This window comes from Candoia aspera, chromosome 2 (genome assembly GCF_035149785.1).
Source record: "Candoia aspera isolate rCanAsp1 chromosome 2, rCanAsp1.hap2, whole genome shotgun sequence".
Lineage (NCBI taxonomy): Eukaryota > Metazoa > Chordata > Lepidosauria > Squamata > Boidae > Candoia > Candoia aspera.
The window spans coordinates 40,756,102-40,777,204 of NC_086154.1; the positions used below are offsets into that span (position 1 = coordinate 40,756,102).

Sequence of the window (21,103 nt, forward strand, 5' to 3'; positions counted from 1 at the left end):
TTCAGAGCAAAATCTATAATAATGGATGCATTTACAACATCCTTGTGAGATGTCCATCCAATGACTGCTGAAAATATCTCCAGTGAAGAAGAGTCCATTATTTTTTGTAACAGGCACTATTGAATAGCGCTCACTTTAAGGAATTATCTCCTAATGTTAGCCAGACTGTGATCTCCTGAAATTTTCATCCTTAGGGTCCAGACCCCTGGAGCAACAGGAACATATTTACTCCCTCAACTTACAGTCTTTCAGTTACTTGAAGACAGCAATCAGGTCTTCAGTTGATCAGTAGCAAACATGTCCAAAAATATTCTACTGGACTGCTGCTCATTGCCAATTAATTAGGAGTCCAGTTCAAACAAGTTTTACATCTTACTTTGACAGTGAGATTGAATCATGTGGCCTCCCATGAAATGGATAGGACTTCAAAGTACTCAACATTGATTAAATCAAATTCTTTATGCTAGTTAGGATGTGCCCTATTTGTAAAAAAGGTAGGGAACTATAACTTGTCAGCATAAATTCACCGTATAATTTCTTCAGTTGTTTTGCTTGTTCTTAACAGCAACAGTATAAAGGGCAAGTCTCCTTGGCAAGCAACTTTATTTTGTTTTAATGCCACTGTTAATGCTCACAAAGCTTTTATGATTGATGGCCTTGGCAGCTTTTGGTTCTGTTTTAGTTACAGAAAAAGGAATAGTAGCTTTCTCTACCACACCCCAGTTCAGGATATCACAATGAGCCTTGCTGCTGTCTGCCAGTGTGAGATACCCAAGAGAATTACCACTGTCTTTGACTCTTGTTTATTATCTCAAAATAGAACTCAGTGTGGGATTCCCTTGCATCATTCTAATGCCACATAAACAAAATTCCAGTTTATCACAGCTTTTGATTATTTGATCATACTTTATTTGATCGTATTTCATTGATCCTCTTACCAAAAGCCATTCATTAAATGCCAGTATACTCTTGCTATAATGGAAATTTTATCAGAGTTCAGACCTTTTTTTTCCCCTTAAATCAATCTTTCCTCAGCCTGATGCCTTTCAGCTGTATCAAATAACAAATTCCACCACCCATTCCCATGCTCACTGGGAATTCTGAGGATGGAGTTCCAGTGAGACTGGTCTTGAACAACTGTGATCTCCATAGCTGGAATACAGCCTTGTTGTTAAAGAAACAGAAATACTGTTCTTTTAATTATATATTTATTATATTTTAATACTTCAGCAAAGGATCGTTACCTTGTCGTGGTGCTGGAGCTTGAGCACCTCAATGATGCCATGAGCTAAACCGTGAAGGGCCACCCAAGACGGGAAGGTCATGACAGAGAGGTCAGACTAAATGCGATCCCTGGGGAAGGTAATGGCAACCCACCCCAGTATTCTTGCCGTGAAAACTAAATGGATCAGTACAACCAGAGATATGTCGGTATACCATCGGAAGATGAGACCCCCAGGTCGGAAGATGGTCAAAATGCTACTGGGGAGGAACAGAGGATGAGCTCAACTAGCCTCAGACGTGATGACGCAGGTAGCTCAAAGCCGAAAGGACGGCTAACGGCCGACGGTGCTGGTGGTGAACGGCGAATCCAATGTTCTAAGGATCAACACACCATTGGAACCTGGAATGTAAGATCTATGAGCCAGGGCAAATTGGATGTGGTTATTGGTGAGATGTCAAGATTAAAGATAGACATTTTGGGCATCAGTGAACTGAAATGGACTGGAATGGGCCACTTCACATCAAATGACCACCAGATCTACTACTGTGGACAAGAGGACCACAGAAGAAATGGAGTAGCCTTCATAATTAATAGTCAAGTGGCTAAAGCAGTGCTTGGATACAATCCAAAAAACGATAGAATGATCTCAATTCGAATTCAGGGCAAGCCATCTAACATCACAGTGATCCAAATATACGCCCCAACCACAAATGCTGAAGAAGCTGAAGTAGAGCAGTTCTATGAGGATCTGCAGCACCTACTGGACAACACGCCTAAAAGAGATGTTATTTTCATCACAGGAGACTGGAATGCTAAAGTGGGCAGTCAAATGACACCTCGAAATACAGGTAAGTATGGCCTGGGAGAACAAAATGAAGCAGGACATAGGCTGATAGAATTTTGCCAAGACAACTCACTCTGCATAACAAACACCCTCTTCCAACAACCTAAGAGACGGCTTTATACATGGATTTCACCAGATGGACAACACCGAAATCAGATTGACTACATCCTTTGCAGCCAAAGGTGGCGGACATCTGTACAGTCGGTAAAAACAAGGCCTGGAGCTGACTGTAGTTCAGATCACAAACTTCTTGCACAACTTAGGATCAGACTAAAAGAGATTAGGGAAGACCCACAGATCAGCTAGATATGAGCTCACTAATATTCCTAAGGAATATGCAGTGGAGGTGAAGAATCGATTTAAGGGACTGGACTTAGTAGATAGGGTCCCGGAAGAACTCTGGACAGAAGTTCGCAGCATTGTTCAGGAGGCGGCAACAAAATCCATCCCAAAGAAAGAGAAAACCAAGAAGGCAAAATGGCTGTCTGCTGAGACACTAGAAGTAGCCCAAGAAAGAAGGAAAGCAAAAAGCAACAGTGATAGGGGGAGATATGCCCAATTAAATGCAGAATTCCAGAGGTTAGCCAGAAGAGATAAGGAATTATTTTTAAACAAGCAATGCGCGGAAGTGGAAGAAGACAATAGAATAGGAAGGACAAGAGACCTCTTCCAGAAAATTAGAAACATTGGAGGTAAATTCCAGGCCAAAATGGGTATGATCAAAAACAAAGATGGCAAGGACCTAACAGAAGAAGAAGAGATCAAGAAAAGGTGGCAAGAATATACAGAAGACCTGTATAGGAAGGATAACAATATCGGGGATAGCTTTGACGGTGTGGTCAGTGAGCTAGAGCCAAACATCCTGAAGAGTGAGGTTGAATGGGCCTTAAGAAGCATTGCTAATAACAAGGCAGCAGGAGACGACGGCATCCCAGCTGAACTGTTCAAAATCTTGCAAGATGATGCTGTCAAGGTAATGCATGCTATATGCCAGCAAATTTGGAAAACACAAGAATGGCCATCAGATTGGAAAAAATCAACTTATATCCCCATACCAAAAAAGGGAAACACTAAAGACTGTTCAAACTATCGAACAGTGGCACTCATTTCACATGCCAGTAAGGTAATGCTCAAGATCCTGCAAGGTAGACTTCAGCAGTTCATGGAGCGAGAATTGCCAGATGTACAAGCTGGGTTTAGAAAAGGCAGAGGAACTAGGGACCAAATTGCCAATATCCGCTGGATAATGGAAAAAGCCAGGGAGTTTCAGAAAAACATCTATTTCTGTTTTATTGACTATTCTAAAGCCTTTGACTGTGTGGACCATAACAAATTGTGGCAAGTTCTTAGTGGTATGGGGATACCAAGTCATCTTGTATGCCTCCTGAAGAATCTGTATAACGACCAAGTAGCAACAGTAAGAACAGACCACAGAACAACGGACTGGTTTAAGATTGGGAAAGGAGTACGGGCTGTATACTCTCACCCTACCTATTCAACTTGTATGCAGAACACATCATGCGACAAGCTGGCCTTGAGGAATCCAAGGCTGGAGTTAAAATCTCTGGAAGAAACATTAACAATCTCAGATATGCAGATGATACCACTTTGATGGCTGAAAGCGAAGAGCAACTGAGGAGCCTTATGATGAAGGTGAAAGAAGAAAGTGCAAAAGCTGGCTTGCAGCTAAACCTCAAAAAAACCAAGATTATGGCAACCAGCTTGATTGATAACTGGCAAATAGAGGGAGAAAATGTAGAAGCAGTGAAAGACTTTGTATTCCTAGGTGCAAAGATTACTGCAGATGCTGACTGCAGTCAGGAAATCAGAAGACGCTTAATCCTTGGGAGAAGAGCAATGACAAATCTCGATAAAATAGTTAAGAGCAGAGACATCACACTGACAACAAAGGCTCGCATAGTTAAAGCAATGGTGTTCCCCGTAGTAACATATGGCTGCGAGAGCTGGACCATAAGGAAGGCTGAGAGAAGGAAGATTGATGCTTTTGAACTGGGGTGTTGGAGGAAAATTCTGAGAGTGCCTTGGACTGCAAGAAGATCCAACCAGTCCATCCTCCAGGAAATAAAGCCAGACTGCTCACTTGAGGGAATGGTATTAAAGGCAAAACTGAAATACTTTGGCCACATAATGAGAAGACAGGACACCCTGGAGAAGATCCTGATGCTAGGGAGAGTGGAAGGCAAAAGGAAGAGGGGCCGACCAAGGGCAAGGTGGATGGATGATATTCTAGAGGTGACGGGCTCGTCCCTGGGGGAGCTGGGGATGTTGACCGACAGGAAGCTCTGGCGTGGGCTGGTCCATGAAGTCACGAAGAGTCGGAAGCGACTAAACGAATAAACAACAATATTTTAATATTAAAAAAAAGAATCAAAAGTACAAAAAGTACAAAAAGAAAAAAAACATGAAACAATTCAGCTTAATTTTTAAATAAATCATTACACTTGGCTATATGGAATAATATTCACTGGTCTTCCCACCATGTCCATAAAGAACCAGCTCATGAATAGAACGAAACATATCTTTAACCCAAGACTGGAAATCTGGAGTAGCTATATTTTTCCAATACTGAACAGTGATCTTCTTTACTACAAATTAAGCTCAATAAAGTCATAGTTCTTCATAGAATGCTAAGTTGCAAAAGTCTGTGGCAGAATTCAAAAGTACATTCGTATAATTTTAACTGACTGATCTAAGATCACAGAAAAGGACAGACTAAAAGGCCACCAATCTGCAGTTTCTCTTGTTTTAATTCACAGATTTGATTAAGATTTTTGTCTCTTCTTCATGACACTGGTAAGCAATGCGCTATGCTGCTTGCCATTTTCAGAGGTGTGAGCACGTGGTAGAAAACAAGGAAACTGCTGGGGATCCCCAGTAGTCACATCCCCCAGTTTCAGGCTGGCCATTTCATGCTGTCATCCTCCCACTCTGCTGTGAGATGTTCATTGTTGTGCCTTGTTACTGGCTGAGGTTCTTTTACTGGCTTCATTTGAGAGTGGAGTGTATGTGTACATATGTGTGTGCATAAAAAAATGGAAATTCTCCTAGGATAAAGAATTTCAATCATACTTGCTGGGAACATTTGCACAATTGGCCCATTTCTATTTCACAATTGAAAGTGATCAGTGCAAGATATGGAGGACAGAAGCAACATGGCAAGAGAGAAAATGTCTGTCTGTCTGTCTAGTAAACCTGGCTGTCTATTTCAAGATCTGGACCAAGGGGAGGAGGGGGAAGCCTGGAGGAGATAACAACACCCTAAGCCTAAGGAAAACTGCTCAGCATCACGTTTTCATGTGCCTCCTCCCCTTATTGTTTGAAGCTTCCTTGTCAGGCTTTGCTTCTTCCTCTGGTTGTCCACTTTCCTCTGGATGAGAGTCGGTTCCTGCAGGGTTACATCCCCTTCCAGATATCCCATTCAGTTGTAATTTTCAAAGGATCTCTAAGACAGGAGACCAATTTTCTGTTACGATAAAAGTGGTTAAGGAATTGCAGGATTTTAATTTCCTATATAGTAGTAAATATTTGCTAGTAACTTTTCTTCTGGTGTGTCTTTGACACATACGAAATGTCTCATGGCTTGCTAACAGATTGGAAAAATGGAGTACACCATGCTAGGAGGCAGAGAGGAACACCATGTCTTTGACATTCAGAGGAAAATTGTCTCTTATATTTTCATAAACTACTTTTAGCCTCTTTTATGGGAAGCAATATGTAAATGTTTTCAATAAATAATCATCACTGTCTCCTGAATCTGGAAGATACTGACAAACTGTTTGTACAGTACAATTCAAGTTCTACTCCCAGTACTTCTATTTAGCCCAACTACTGTCAGTGCTTCCAGATGTCACCTGGAATCCCATTAATTGTCCCCTTCCTACACATGCCCTGGAAAAGGTCATGTGGGCAACTTCAGGGTAAAGCCCAGGTGGAAAAGTCAGATAACAAGTTTAATTCCAATTAGGCTGAGAAAGACCTCTTATGAGGCAGATCTTTTCTTAGTAATTCATTGTCATTGCTGTCCCTTTGAAGAAAACACTCTAGATGAACTGGACAACCTTTATACCAACAATCACTACAAGGAGACTGAAACATTTGGAAAAAGTCCTGTGTATGTTAAAACACACACACACACACGAACACACACACGAACACACACACACTCACATAGACACACCCATAAGATCTTAGTTATTTTGTACCTAACTGGCTAAGCATTCACCATCTGTAGTTCAGATAATATCACAGTCTTGGAGTACCATTGCACTGCAGTAGCAGTTTGAATCCTCAGGATCCTCTAGAAAATTACTTCTATTATCTTGCTGATCATAACTCAATCATGCAATTTATAATATCTTAATACAAGTTATACTGTCTTTCTAGATCCAAATCCTGCATTCATGAAGCAGTGTCACATTCTAATAGGTAATTGATCTCTCTGAGTTGAGTTAGAATGTCCCTTGCTCTGTGTCATTTGTGAGAGTTGAACTGTCACAGCATCTCTTGTTAAACATGTTTCGGCTTCTCCTCCGTACAGTAATATTTTATTTGCACAAATGCATAAAGTGGATTTGCATTTTGCCAAACTATGTCAGAAGAGACATATACAATAAGAATTCCCAGTAGTCCTGGGAATGTGTTAACTTTTTGTGTGAGACAAATTAGAAAGACAGCAGAGGGACAGGGCAAAAGAATGGAGCAGCTCAGTAGCATTGGCAATCACTGTCTTTACAAATCAATACCCTTTGCTTGGCAGACAATTTAAATTGAATCAAGTGGTCCTCAATTGAAAGCAAAACCTATAACGCATATGCCCATGCACTTGTCTTTGCACACTGCAAGGAAATTCCAGCATGTATAGAAAGTTGTTTCTCAAGCAAAGATGATGTCCACAAACATATCTGGTCCATACTTAAGATTCAACTGATGGAATTCTATATCCTAAAATCACAAGTCTGCTTGAAATGAGCTTTCAATATCAAAGGATGAGCATATAGAATTAACCTTGAAATTTAATTGGATGAAAACTTTACTCTTCTGGGTTATATCAGCCTTCCCAACTGTGATGTATGTCAGCTTCTATCAAGCCTATTATTCCTATTAGATAAGAGTGATAGTGATAGCATCTGGTGGTGTAAGACCGGTTTGCATATTGTTAGAAACAAAAGACTTGAATTAGAGCATCCAGTTCCAAATAAAGTAATATATGCATAGGTCCCAGTTCACACAAAAGAGCTAGTGTCGGGGTTGACTCCAGCCAAGATTCGCATACCTTCAGGGAATCCTGGAACCTCTTGGTCTTCTTCCTCCCCCTTCTTGTACAAGAGCAACAGAAGGGGGTTTAGAGCAGCCTCCTCCATTGTCTTGATCTTTGCTTCTGAGAAAATTGGATCAAGAGGAAAGAGGCAAGTGGACTGGCCCTGTTTGTAGTGGCACAGACATGGGTTTACTCAGAGAAGACAACTTCTATGAAGCTTCTCCCTCCTGCCCTCAAAACCAGCATAGCTCTTCAGTTTTAACAGGAATGTTCCCACCAATTTATCCAACAAAGTTTGTTTCATGTCTCTGAAATAATTGATGAAAATTCTAATGATAATAAAACAATTCATCTTCATTATTTTAACCCATTTCCAAACTACTGTACTGGAGTGAAATCTACAATTCTGCTCTTCGAGCTTTCTTAACTACTCAATAAACCAATGTTTAATAGGACTGTACAAATAAGCCATATCCACATTTTTCAGCATTCAGATAAATCTGGAGCATATGCTTGGTGATCTGACTGTATATGTAATGGAGATTATTAAAATCATGGGCTGAGTGATTTACAAGGACATAATTCCAGCCAGAGAAGCTCTGCTGAGGTTGTAAACCATCTGAGTTGTCATCAACATTATCTCAGGATGCAACAGTAAATAAATCCAAGATGTCATTGATTTCACATCCCTCAGGTTTCACTCATTTGTGTACTTCAATATTTAGGATAGCTAGTCAGGTTAGGATGTATAAGAAAGCCACTTGAACACACAGTTTGAATCTCCAGCACTCCCCAAAATCTACTGCCTAAAGCAACTGTCTCATTCTGCCTCATGACAGCACAGATCCTGGCTGCTGCTGAGAGCAATAAACCTACATTTCCCAGTAATATCATGTCACATTGGATATTAGATCATTGTGCTTATGATGCTCATGATGTTTCCTGGCAGATATGCAATTATTCTACTTTATTCATGGATTTTACAGCAGGTTCAGATGTGATTTATAATTCTCCTGTTTTTCCCAATTGTTTCATATTTTTTTCCTTATTGGAGGAGGGATAAACTAATAACAATCCAATGTAGTTTGATTTATAAGGTTAAGGAGCCCTTGATTTAGAAGCATCCTCAGAATTTACCTTTCTCCACTTCACTTCCTTTGTCGCTGTTTAAAAGGTGGTAAAACTGTGGTAATTCTGTGTCACACTAAGTTTCTCCTTGGATTTAACATCACTGGAAAGAAGACAGCACTGATGCTGTCTCTATGTCAAACACGTTTCCCGTATTGTTACTTAATGAGGCCCTCAGTCACGTCACAGACATTTCACTTAAAGCAGACTTGGGAGAAAAAGTATCAGTGTGACCTGTTCAGTTTCTTGGAGTGGGGGACAAAGCGTTATGTCATTAGATTGTGTCTAAAACAGGTATATAAAAAATAAGCTTCTTTCTCATGAGAAACATCAAGGAAACTTTCAAGGAAAGCCCAACGAGTTACAATAATACTGATGGAATTTCTTGGGCGGGGTGACAGACTGTCTGTATATGGAAGACCTCCTAGGATAGCTTTCAAGTCCATGAAGAACGAACAGTGTATAATCACGAGAAACAGAGAATACAGACTGGCCCCAGCCTGCTTGGTATATAGCCATTGTGTGAAGCTAACCTGATCAACTTAAGCTGTAGGGTTTTGTTTTGTTTTGTTTTGTTTTTGTAGTTTTGAAAATCTTATTTAGACCAACTTTGGGATAATTCTGGTAGGGAACTAAAAATTTGTTGTAGCAGGGTATGTGCATTTCTGTTTTGTTTTTATTTTAAGATCTATATGCATCCACACAGATACCCACACCCAACTGATGCCCAGTTTGTGCTCATCTGTGAACCTGCTTTCTTCCCAAAGAGGAGGAAACCTCATCTGTATCTTATTCGAAACTTTCAGAGTACTCTAAAGTTCAACATAGGTGTAAGCCTCCTCCTCCCCAATAGCTCAGAGTTTGATAAGGGTTGGGATTCTTTCCCTGTATAGCTCAAAAACATATTGATATTCTACAGGAGGTGGAGATGCTTGTCACATTAAAGCTGAACTCCTACAGTTGCTACTCTAGAAATAAGCTTCCTCAAATGCAGTGGCTTTTAATTTTTAGTAAATATCTACAACATTGTGCTGTAAAAATTGTATTTCTAAGAACAAGAGCCCTTTCAGAAAGCCACAATCTTTTTGGGAGTAATCTGCTGGGATCCATATGCTTAAGCAAGAAGTAGGTAAGTCTAGAGCCACAAATGGTTGAGAATACCTCTTCCCTTTCCCCTCTTTCTGGAAACGTCATCCCCGCTCCCCCAGGCAACAGGCTGTAGGATAGCATTTCCCAGAAATCTAAAACGATCCTTTGCTGATGGCTCTTGAAGATACACCAAGGGCCACATGGCTACAGTAACAAACTGCATCTCTAAATCTTGGCTTGAGTTCACCAAATGGACAGCGGTGGGATATAAATGTAACCAGTTAAGCAATCAGCCAGCCAGCCAATTTATTCAACTGGCCAGAAAGTGGTAACAATGTTAAACCTATAGGTTTTAACTACAATGGCCATTCATGCCTGAAAGCATTATGCTTTCTTGTACTGGGAGGGGCTGAATAGTAAGACTTGCACTGTATACACAGAACATTCCAGGTCAAATTATTAGCACATTCAAGGATTTATTTTTGTTTATCTCCAGTTATAAAAATCAAATAGGAAGCCTGGGTCAGGCGTAAGGCAATGTCTTTTTATGTGTAATATTAGGGATCTAAAAAGGAGTGTTCTCATAGGAGGAGTGATCAGAACAACGATCCTAACAATCTCATAGAAGAAAATATCCCCCCTTTCCCACATACAATCAAGCCAATCCTGCATTCCTTCTTCCCTCTTCTAAGATAAGGATTGCTATTAATATCAATTATTTTTGGATCAGTCCTGAGTTTTTTTATTCTGCAATCCTACATTCACTTTCCTAGATGGATTAAGCCTATTGAATCTCTGACTCCTCTACTAGCACAACATTGTAATATTCTCCTTTGTCCTATCACTCAGTTTTTTAGAAGTTTTACTGCTATGTTTATCTGGAAATTTAGGCAGGAACTTCAGAGCACAAAGCTACCTCATAGAGATGAAATATATAGTTATGTAGTTCTTTATCTATGTGGATGCTAGAGTTGAAAACGACTTGATGACACATAATCAATCAATCAATCCTTTAAATTTATTTTTCCTGTAATGTCTTTAAATTACCAGTTGTAATTTGCAATTACCCAAATTTTATAACAGTAATTGATCTGTTAGGAAAAAAAAGTTTTAATCTGAGTTCAGAACTACAAACATGGTTGTATATACAGAGATTCAAAGCCAGACTTTTAAGTGTTCAATACTCAAAGCCCTTTGCTGGATGGAGAACTCTGTCAGTTTTGCTTTCTCTCAGGTGCTGCTAATTGTTTTAAAATTACATATTCTTTGCATCCCACTTATGAAGTGGGCACATTTTGATAAGTGTTTATATATTGCAATTGAACAGAATGTATATCTCACCTTTCCCTACTAAAAATCAGATCCTGTGCCAGATACTATGTCTCCTTGTCTAAAATATTTAAGAGGTCTACAGAGTTCCTGGCCAATGTTTTCCTCATGCCAGGGCACCATGTAAATAGTCAGTACAGAATGGTGTTCCCAATCCCAAGCCCTCCAGAAGCATAGGGCTACAGCCACCATCGACAGCATGGTCATTCCTGGAGTTAGGGTTGAGCTCTTGGATGGGCCTGATTTATATTAAGGTTAAAAACAAGGCCCAAAGGTCTGTTCTTGGGTACAGCCCAGAATAAAGTGGGGAAGAAAGATACCTAGGTATAAAAATCCATTTAATTCAGGATCATGCAGCTAGCAGGCAACACCTTCTAAAGCAATTTTTGAGCCTCGAATGGCATGAGGGCTGTGACTGATGACATCATAGTGTTTGGGGTGATGGGGAATGAGGAGGTGTAAGAGGCAAAATGGGTACTTTTGCCCCTTAAATTCCCCATGTGTCCTCAATTTTTTTTAAAAAAAAGGTTTAAATATTTGCCCCACTCACTCTGGACAGGGATTGCAAAATGGGTGCTGGTTCTGTGGGTTCTGCACTTAGATTTTAATTGCATACAGAAGTCACTTAGAATCAAGCAAGATATAGCATATATTACTGTAGAGTGTCAATAACAGTTTTGGGGTTGGGATTGTTTGGATTCCAATTAATATACTGCATGCAAGAATTGCAATTTTCCCCTATTCCCTGCCTTTCCATTATCATCTCACCCAGCTGCTTTTGGCCCCGTGAGGCAAAATATACCAGAAATATATAAGGAATATTTGCATTTTTTTCACCCACAGGAGGAAGGCTAACTTCAGGAGAGGAGTTTATATTAGGTGAAAATATTTAAGCCCTTTGTGCATTGACTCTAATCTGATACTACTCCTACCCCACTGCAGTTGCTATTAATTCTTGGGGGGGGGGGGCGGGGATGACATCATCTTCATAGGAGAAGATGATTTCACATCTAACTGCCCCTGAGAGTGAATCTATCACCCATAGAAGGGAATTCTGTTGTCTGAAATGTGGGATGGAGGAGGTCAGACTTTCTCCATCCTCACCCTTGTGAATAAAGGCATTCAACAAAGGGAGGCTCTGAGGAGACTACAGATCTGCCAAATTGCTTGAGAGAGTAATCATTTAATTGCATAGTATTTATTTCTAAGATTTATTTGTTGCCTGCTAGGTAATAGCTCTCAATCCAATGTACTACAAAAGCATAAATAAAACCCATGTAAATCAAAAGTAGTACAACAAAAAAACCAATTACAAGAATCAATTAAAACAGCAATTATGAACAACAGAGGCTAATATAACCATCTAAAAATGTCCTGGAGCTAGACCTACTTAAAATGCAACTCAGGAAGCTGCCTCGAACTGAGTGAGGCCCCTGGTCCAGCTAGCCCAGCACTGTTGGCAAGGACTGGCAGTGGCTCATCAGGGTCTCAAGTAGGCCTTTATTTATTTGTATTTCACCTGGTGTTTACAGCCTACCTTTTATAGCCTTGCCTGGAGTTGCTGGACTTCAAACCTTCTGCATGTGAACAAGGCTCTAACACTGAACTATATAAGCAAGATAAGGAGACGGAAATGCCCAAGGAAATAGGAAGGTCTTCCCTCTGGTGCTGAAAAGAGAACTAACAGGCTTTCCCCAGAAGTTCTTCCATACCTGGGATGGTGGGGGAGGGGAGCTGCTCCTGTAAAGGCCTATTCATAACCATTTGCAGCATGGGAGGGCTCCTGGAACTGTAAGTTTGTTTTTGCCAAACTATTTCCTTCAAAAGTATAATGCACACCATCTGAATTTACAAGAATTATTAGTAATGCTGTGTCAACATATTCTAATCCATTTTTTCCAAGTATTCCCAATAAATCTAATTGAAAAGAAATTACAGGTTGTCCTCATTTAGCAACTGATTCGTTTAGTGACCATTTGCAGTTACAACAGTGATGAAAAAGTAACTTTGCAACCAGTCCTTGCATTTATGACCTTTGCAGGTCTGTAAAGCAAAGAAAAGCTGAAGTAAGATCATAAGCACAGTTGTAGTTTCACTTAGTGACTGCTTTGCTTAGCGATGGAATTGCTGGTACCAATTGTGGTCGCTAAACTAGGACTACCTGTACTTAATTCCCAAAGGAAGATGTCACAAGAGAACTTTTTTCCTTGGCTTTTTCAGATCAGAAAGCAGGGACAGGCAGGAAGTTAAAGACAGATGTGTAACAAGATGCAACAACTTTGACTATCTTGCAAGTATAAAATGAGCTCCCAAACTATCCCAGAATAAATTCTACAGTACTCTGAGAATGAGCCAGAAAAAGAAACAGAAGTTTCTTTTGCAGGGGCAAAGGGGACAAGGATTGGAGGACATATTTTTTGCATAGCATCAATTATATTCATGTACAGTATACGCGGTGGCGCTGCGGGTTAAACCGCTGAGCTGCTGAGCTTGCCGATCGAAAGGTCGGCGGTTCGAATCCGCGGGGTGGGGTGAGCTCCCGTTGCTAGTCCCAGCTCCTGCACACCAAGCAGTTCAAAAACATGCCAATGTGAGTAGATTAACTGGTACCACTTCGGCGGGAAGGTAACGGCATTCCGTGCAGTCATGCCAGCCACATGACCACAGACGGGTCCTTACGGACAACGCCGGCTCCAAGGCTTAGAAACGGAGATGAGCACCGCCCCCTAGAGTCGGACTCGACTGGACTTAACGTCAAGGGAAACCTTTACCTTTACCTTTACAGTATATAATGCCAAACTTGCAAGTTTTAAGAAAAAGGAAAGGAATTTGAAATTCATTCAACATTAATCATTTTCTCATTGGACTGATGTTTCAGTGTAGGGTCCTCCCACTGTCAACATACTACAATAGCCTATTCTTAGAATAATCAAGTCTTCAAATTCAGCATTTGTCACTTATCTAAAGGTTATCTGCATATTTCCAGTTCAGGCATTTCCCAATTGTAGTTATTTCAAGTATTATCAAGAAGTAAAGCATTTTTAATACATATCCTTTTGTGTGTAACTCAAGAAAAGGTAGTGTGTGAAGTGGAGTGGAAAGATAGAATAATTACAAAGGACAGAAAGGAATGGAGATGAACAGGGAATGGCACTGGTGTAAACTAGATCTAGCTATATTTTCTTTTTCTTGTTTTAGCCTTTTTAATTTCTTTTCCTTATTATCACTTCCCTCCTTTCCTATGTTTTGTATCATGTTGCTTACTCCAAAAGGGAATCATGTGATGGGTATGTATATTAGAAAAAGCCTCGTGTGGTGCAGAGTGGTAGGCTCCAGTATTGCAACCGAAACTCTCCCCACGATCCGAGTTCAATCCCAGTGGAAGCTGGATTCTCGGGTAGCCGGCTCAGGTCAACTCAGCCTTCCATCCTTCCGAGGTCGGTAAAATGAGTGCCCAGCTTGCTGGGAAAGGTGATGAGTGGGGAAGGCAATGGCAAACCACCCCGCTATAGTCTGCCAAGAAAACGTTGCGAAAGCGGCGTCCCCCCAAAGGGTCAGACATGACTCGGTGCTTGCACAGGGGACCTTTCACCTTTTTTTTTTCATATGTATGTTGGAATGCATCAAAATGAAGCCCTGATAGTTTGGAGCAAACCAGCCTCTACCCCAACCTCCTGGCATCCAAACACACTGAATCACAAGTCACAGGATTCCCAGGCTGCACAGCCATATGTGCACTAACTAGTTCAGCTATCCAGAGAGCACTATATTGGAGGGAGGCTGGTCTGAGGATTTAATCAAGCCTGCAAGGAAGCTAGCAAAGTTATCCAAGGAGTTGGGGGGTGGGTTGGAGTATGAGAGAGAGAAGAAGCAAGTTTAGGGAGGAAGCTTTTCAGCCCAAGACATAGTTCAAAGGGAAAAATGTTTGTGTCAGATTATTCATTTGTTGTTGGTTAGATGTAGACTTCACTTTTCCTCCAGAGTTCAAGGCAGCATATAGAGCACTCCAGCCTTCACTTTTTCTACAACAAGCCTGTGAGACACATTGGACTGTGAGATGATAATTGGCCCAAAGCCACTCAGGTTGTGATCCACTACTGTACCAAGAAAAGCTTCACCTTTGGGGATAGGGTATACTCCTCTATCATAAAGAAATTAAAACACTATCACAACTAAAGATAAGCCAGGACTGTGTGATGTTTTTTTAACATTTCTGCAATGGTATTTCATTTTGCAAGAGAGTTCCAGAAAAATATCTACTTCTGCTTTGTTGACTACGCTAAAGCCTTTGATTGTGTGGATCACAACAAACTGTGGCAAATTCTTAAAGAGATGGGAGTACCAGACCACCTTACCTGTCTCCCGAGAAACCTGTATGCGGGTCAGGAAGCAACAGTTAGAAACAGACATGGAACAACCGATTGGTTCAAAATTGGGAAAGGAGTACAACAAGGCTGTATTTTGTCACCCTGCTTATTTAGATTATATGCAGAGTACATCATGAGAAATGCCGGGCTGGATGAATCACAAGCCAGAATTAAGATTGCCGGGAGGAATATCAACAACCTCAGATATGTGGATGATACCACCCTAATGGCAGAAAGTGAAGAGGAACTAAAGAGCCTCTTGATGAAGGTGAAAGAGGAGAGTGAAAAAGCTGGCTTGAAACTCAACATTAAAAAAACTAAGATCATGGCATCTGGCCCCATCACTTCCTGGCAAATAGAAGGGGAAGAAATGGAAGCAGTGACAGATTTTATTTTCTTGGGCTCCAGGATCACAGCAGATAGTGACTGCAGCTATGAAATTAAAAGATGCTTGCTCCTTGGGAGGAAAGCTATGGCAAACCTAGACAGCATATTAAAAAGCAGAGACATCACCTTGCTGACAAGGGTCTGTATAATCAAAGCTATGGTTTTCCCAGTAGTAATGTATGGCTGTGAGAGTTGGACCATAAGGAAGGCTGAGCGCTGAAGAATTGACACTTTTGAACTGTGGTTGTCCTAACAGTCAGGAACCATGCTGAGACAAGGAATAGGTCTCTAGTGTTTTATTACTGCTACATTAGACAGAAAATCCTAACAAATGGAAGAAGCATGGGAAAAACCCAGACAGATAAACCCCAAAAGTTAAGGTGGGTCTGATCTGTGTCTCTTTGAATGGCTGCTTAACTCCTCAGTACTATGCATGCATTTTCCCCCCTGGATAGGGGCCCCCTCCTGCTCATCATCAGTACTCATGACAGTGGTGGTAGAGAAGAATCTTAAGAGTGCAAGGAGGTCAAATCAATCAATCCTACAGGAAATCAACCCTGACTGCTCATTGGAAGGACAGATACTGAAGCTGAAGCTCAAATACTTTGGCCACCTAATGCGAAGAGGGGACTCACTGGAAAAGACCCTGATGCTAGGAAAGACTGAAGGCAAAAGGAGAAGGGGACGGCAGAGGATGAGATGTTAGATAGCATCACTGATGCAATGAACATGAATTTGAGTAAACTCCGGGAGACAGTGGAGAACAGGAAGGCCTGGCATGCTATGGTCCATGAGGTCACAAAGTGCATGACTTAACGACTGAACAACATTTCATTTTGTTACATACATAGTCATTCTAGTTATTTTGAGTACTTAATTATGTTGAGCCAAACTGAGAGCCAGTTTGGTGTAGTGGTGAAGGCACCAGGCTAGAAACCAGGAAACTAGGAGTTCTAGTCCTGCCTTAGGCACAAAGCCGGCTGGGTGACCTTGGGCCAGTCACTCTCTCTCAGTCCTAAGAAGTAGGCAATGGCAAACCATTTCTGAAAAACCTTGCCAAGAAAACTGCAGGGACATGTCCAGGCAGTTGCCAGGAATAAACACTGGCTTGAAGGCACCAAAAAAAGAGAAGAAGTTAAAACTTGGTTTCTATTGTAGGAGGAGAGTTGTGTTACCAGACTCCTTCTGGTAACCACCTTCGGGTTACCAAGGTGCTACAAGACTCCTCCTGATTTTTGGCTACCATAGACTAACACAGCTCTCTTCCTGCAATGGTAGCAATTTGATTTCTATGTGACTATATTCTGCAGTATTTTGGATGCAACTTTTTCCCTTAGTGCTTCTAAATGGTGACTCCCAACACTAACAATCAAAAGGCCTTGTGCCAGTATTCTGGTTTCTCTTCCTTAACTTGCTCTCTCTGTCTCTCTCTTAAGAAAAAATGTGAAGTGGTAAGAAAGCATGGGAAGTTCACAAATGGAAGACCATAATGCCTGGATCTCTCCCTTTCTAAGATTTTGCAAATAAGGTAGGGTGATTACAAAAGAGCAGTCAGACTCTCAAAGTCTTCATTCTTTCATTTATCTGCCCCAGAGTAAGAAATCCTGGAGCATCAAGGTTGGGCCATGACATTTTGTTGCTTGATGGCCCTCTTCCCCCTTCACACATAGAAGCTGAGGAAGGCAACGAGCTCTTTTAGGCATCCGACCAGCACATCTTGTTTTCTGATAAAGAGTAACAGTTGGAAAACTCATGAACCCAGTAACCTCATGGAGGGCCCTGCCTTTAGGAAAGGCCTCTCTGGATAACTTCCCGGGTCCTGGAGGATAAACTGCATTCCTCAGAATCCTGTAACTATAATTTCACTTCAGTTTTCACTGGAATCACTGAAATTCTACAATAACTTCCTAATGCACTTTTTCAAGGCCATACAGAAGACTCAGTCTCCCCCCACCCCCCTTGTTTGGCAGTTCTACCAGTAAACAGATGGAACTGCAGGTATTCCCTCAGGTATGAGAATCTGAAGGCACGGGCTATCTATCTATTTCCAAGGGATATACAGGAAAGCACTGAAGAGAAAAGGAAAGATTGGCAGTCACAACAATAGTATTGCCCCCTGCTGGAAAAGGCGCCTTTGTGTGGTTTTAGCGGCACCAGACACCAAGCAGGATTGAGAAGCTGTAGAATAATTAGGACCTCTGTGTGTGTGCATTTGGATGGTGGTTGTTAAAAAAAAAAAGTCCTTTTCTCTATAGTGGTGTCCTCTGGGTTTGTTGGACTAGCACTCCCATCACTCTCAACCGGCAGGGTCATGAAAACCAGTCCCACAGCTCTGGAGGTCACCAGTCCGGGAAGATCCGCTCTCACTGTCTCCCTCCTAACGTTTCTGTGGCGGCAGCCTTAACTGAAGATACCAGAGGGGCAGTTTACCTTAGGATCAACCCCGTCGCGCGCCTTTCCCGGGGCGGCCAGGGTCCTTTCCCGCAAAGCTCGCCTTCCGCCGCCCCAGGCACCCAGCTCCCCCGACGCGCGGATTCCCACGGTAAATCGCCAAAGAAACCGCGGCGAGCCGGGCTTGGCATAACAAACAGCGGAGCAGCCCGGCAAAGGTTGGCGCCGCGCCGGGGGACGTCAGTACCAGCCAGGAAGAGACCCGACGAGGGGAAGACGGCGGCGGGGAGCCGAGGGAAGAGAAAGGAACCGGAAGAAAAGTTGGCCTGAAAGGCCGTTAGATGAGCTCCCCCAGACCGACGGACCGGTCGGCTTTGTAGGGCGGCCATCCAACACGGGTATCATCTGGGGTGGGAGCGGAGCCCCACGCCGCCACGCTAACGAGCCATTAAGGGAGACTCTTGGGCGGGTGAAGTGCCCAAGAGCCGATTCACTCCAGCCCCTCTTCTTCCACCCTCCGTCCCTCTCCCTCCCCTTTATTCTGAGGGAGAAGCAGAGGAGAAAGCCGAAGAGATTGGAAAGCGGAGCCGAAGGCAAGGGAAAGGCACAAAGGAAAAGCTGGGGGTGGGGGATAGGACGCCGCCTTTCTCCGAAATGCGTACAGTACTGTAAAAAAGGCAAGGAGTGGATACATAAATCCACCGAAACTGCGCGAGTTTTTTAGCTCTCCCGATCGCTTCGTCCGTCTAGATACCACAATCTTATTTTACTCTGTGGTTCTGATTATTGCAAATTGTTGATTTAATTGCTCATTTTTACCGCTTTGAGATTCTTTGCAGAAGAAGCGGCATATACATCTTTTGAGTGAATGGCATCTCGAAAACTCACACTTTTTTCGGGGGAGGGGTCCGTTGGGGCTGGCCTAATGGAGGTCTTGCCCCAAGAAGAATGTCGGTATTCCTGCTCTGGCCACGACCGCCTGCTCCCGGGAGCAATGTCAGAGCCCCGACCTCCTCTGTACTCCCGCAAAGGACCGTCGACGGTCGTGCTCCCGAGGACCCGAGCGGGAGGGAGCTGCGCGGGGGCCGCAGCGCCTCGGCTCGCGTGCCGCGCAGACCCAGCGCCCGCGCCCTTTGGAGCTTACTCAGGTTTCCTCGCCCAGCCGCGGAGCCTCCTTACCTGCGTGGCTCATCTTCCGAAGTCTCCCCCAGCTCGGCAGCCGCTCTCTCCCCCTTTTCGCCCCCAAGGTTTCAAATCATAGTCGCAGCTTCCACGGTTTGGGTGGCTCCCTCCGCGGAGCCCCCGGGCAGCTAAAGTTCAGGTCGGGGCATGGATGGATCGGAAAGGGGCGGGGAAGGATCCGCTCGGAGAGTTGCGCAGGGGGAGCGCGCGCGCGGCAGTGATCTCTATCCCCAAGGGTGCGACGCCCCCTCGGGCGGAAAAGAGGGCCACGAGCTCGGCGGCTCGCTCGCCCGGGTGGCCCCAACGGCGGGCGCTCAGTGCCGCGGACGGCTGCCGTCGCCCTGCCCCATCGCCGCTATCAGCTTGTTGCAACTGGAAGGTCCCTGCCCGTCGCTGGTCGCCGAGCGCTGCCCAGGGAGGCTGCTGCTCTCCTCCTCCTCCGGCCGACAAGCATTTTCCTTCCTTCGCTGCAGAGGAAGCCCTTTTGCTCACGCGGGGACTGAAAAGCAGCAGCGAGAGGGGGGCCGGGGGCCGGGGGCGGGGGGGCGACCACGGACGCCAAAAACAAGCTAGAGATTTAAAGAGACCGCGGCTGCCGCTTTTCTCAGGTTTAGAAAGCCGCGGGTGGGAAAGGAGAAAACGAATGCTTTACCTTCTCTTCTCTCCCTCCCCGCCCCGCTCCGGCTCCCTACGCATTGCTAATCTGCCAACAGAAATTGAATGGGTTCAAAGCAAGTATTAAAAGCAAAGCGGATTTCCCCATGCGCGCATCCTGCTCAGATTATACAGTGGAACTCACGGCAACAAGACAATCTTACTGTTATCACTGCTACTGACATAAATCACTTTGCAAGATTAGTGCGAGACTGTTGAAGTTCAGCAACAGCCCCAAATGTTCACGAGATCGGGTTCATCCTAAGACTTCCCTAAGACATCCTAAGGTCCCCTCCCCTCCCCTCCCACCGCGCCGCTATTTCTCGGGCAATGAGCCGAATGGGCACACTCGCGCATTCCTCCCCCTCCCTGCATAGGAGCAACCCCGGCCGAGCGGAAGCTGCGGTAGAGGCGGCAACTGGAGCGCTCTGCCCTCGGGCCACTCGGCGAGGCTTCAGAACCTCAATGCGGGAAGCCCCAACGCCCCCTCGGATCTGGGGCCTTCGGTGATTCGGTGGGCGACCCTAAAAGCCCCGAGGGAGCCCGTTTGCCTCCGATGCCAAACAAGGATCCTCAACCGCGGAGAGCTACGCGGTCCCGTCGCCTTCGTTTTGCTCGCTGGAGCACTCACTTCGAAGACTTCCCGCTCGAGGGCACTTCGGACGGGGCGGCTCCCCTTAACTCCTCTAGAACCAACCCCAATCCCGCGGCAGAGGTGGACTCAGAGAGATTACTGCCAGGCCGAAGCGCACAGACCGGCGCCCTTAAACCCAACCTGCATGGGGCGTAGAGCTTCACCCGAGGATCCTGAGTCGTGGAAAGGACTGGCTGATGCGGGGGATACTTCCAGGGAGGTGAGCGGAGAAGGGGGAGGCGAGGAAGCCCTCTTTCCCTTCCCCCCCCCCACCCCCGTGCAGACAGAGGAAAAGGCGGTCGCTGTTGCCCTGTTTCCAGGAGAGCGAAAGAACGTGGATCGGGTCCGGCCAGCGGAGGGAGTTTATCTGGAAAGAGACTGCAAGCTCAGCTCTTGGATGAAAATGTGGGGTGAAGTGAGCAGATTCCTCCGGCGGGAAATCCGCCCTTCTGCTCTATCAAACCTCAGCCGGGGAAGAGGCGAGAAAGATTTTAATCCCGCGTTGGGGTAAACTCGCCCTTCCCCCTTCCCTTAATCCCGCGCTTTCCGAGCGCAGGAAAGATGACACCGTTTCCTCACCCGGCAGCCCCATTGA

The 21,103-nt window shown here is 44.0% G+C and overlaps 1 protein-coding gene across 2 annotated transcripts in view; it reads right to left on the reverse strand.

The window, feature by feature from the left end:
• Positions 1-19,661, reverse strand: part of FGD5 (FYVE, RhoGEF and PH domain containing 5) — a 163,163-nt gene extending 143,502 nt beyond the window's left edge. For both annotated transcript variants that reach the window (XM_063291659.1, XM_063291657.1), the window contains exon 1: positions 19,218-19,661. In XM_063291659.1, coding sequence (XP_063147729.1) covers positions 19,218-19,230 — 13 coding nt within the window. In that variant the 5' untranslated portion in view covers positions 19,231-19,661. The remainder of the gene's footprint in view (positions 1-19,217) is intronic.
• Between the last annotated feature and the right edge of the window lie 1,442 nt (positions 19,662-21,103).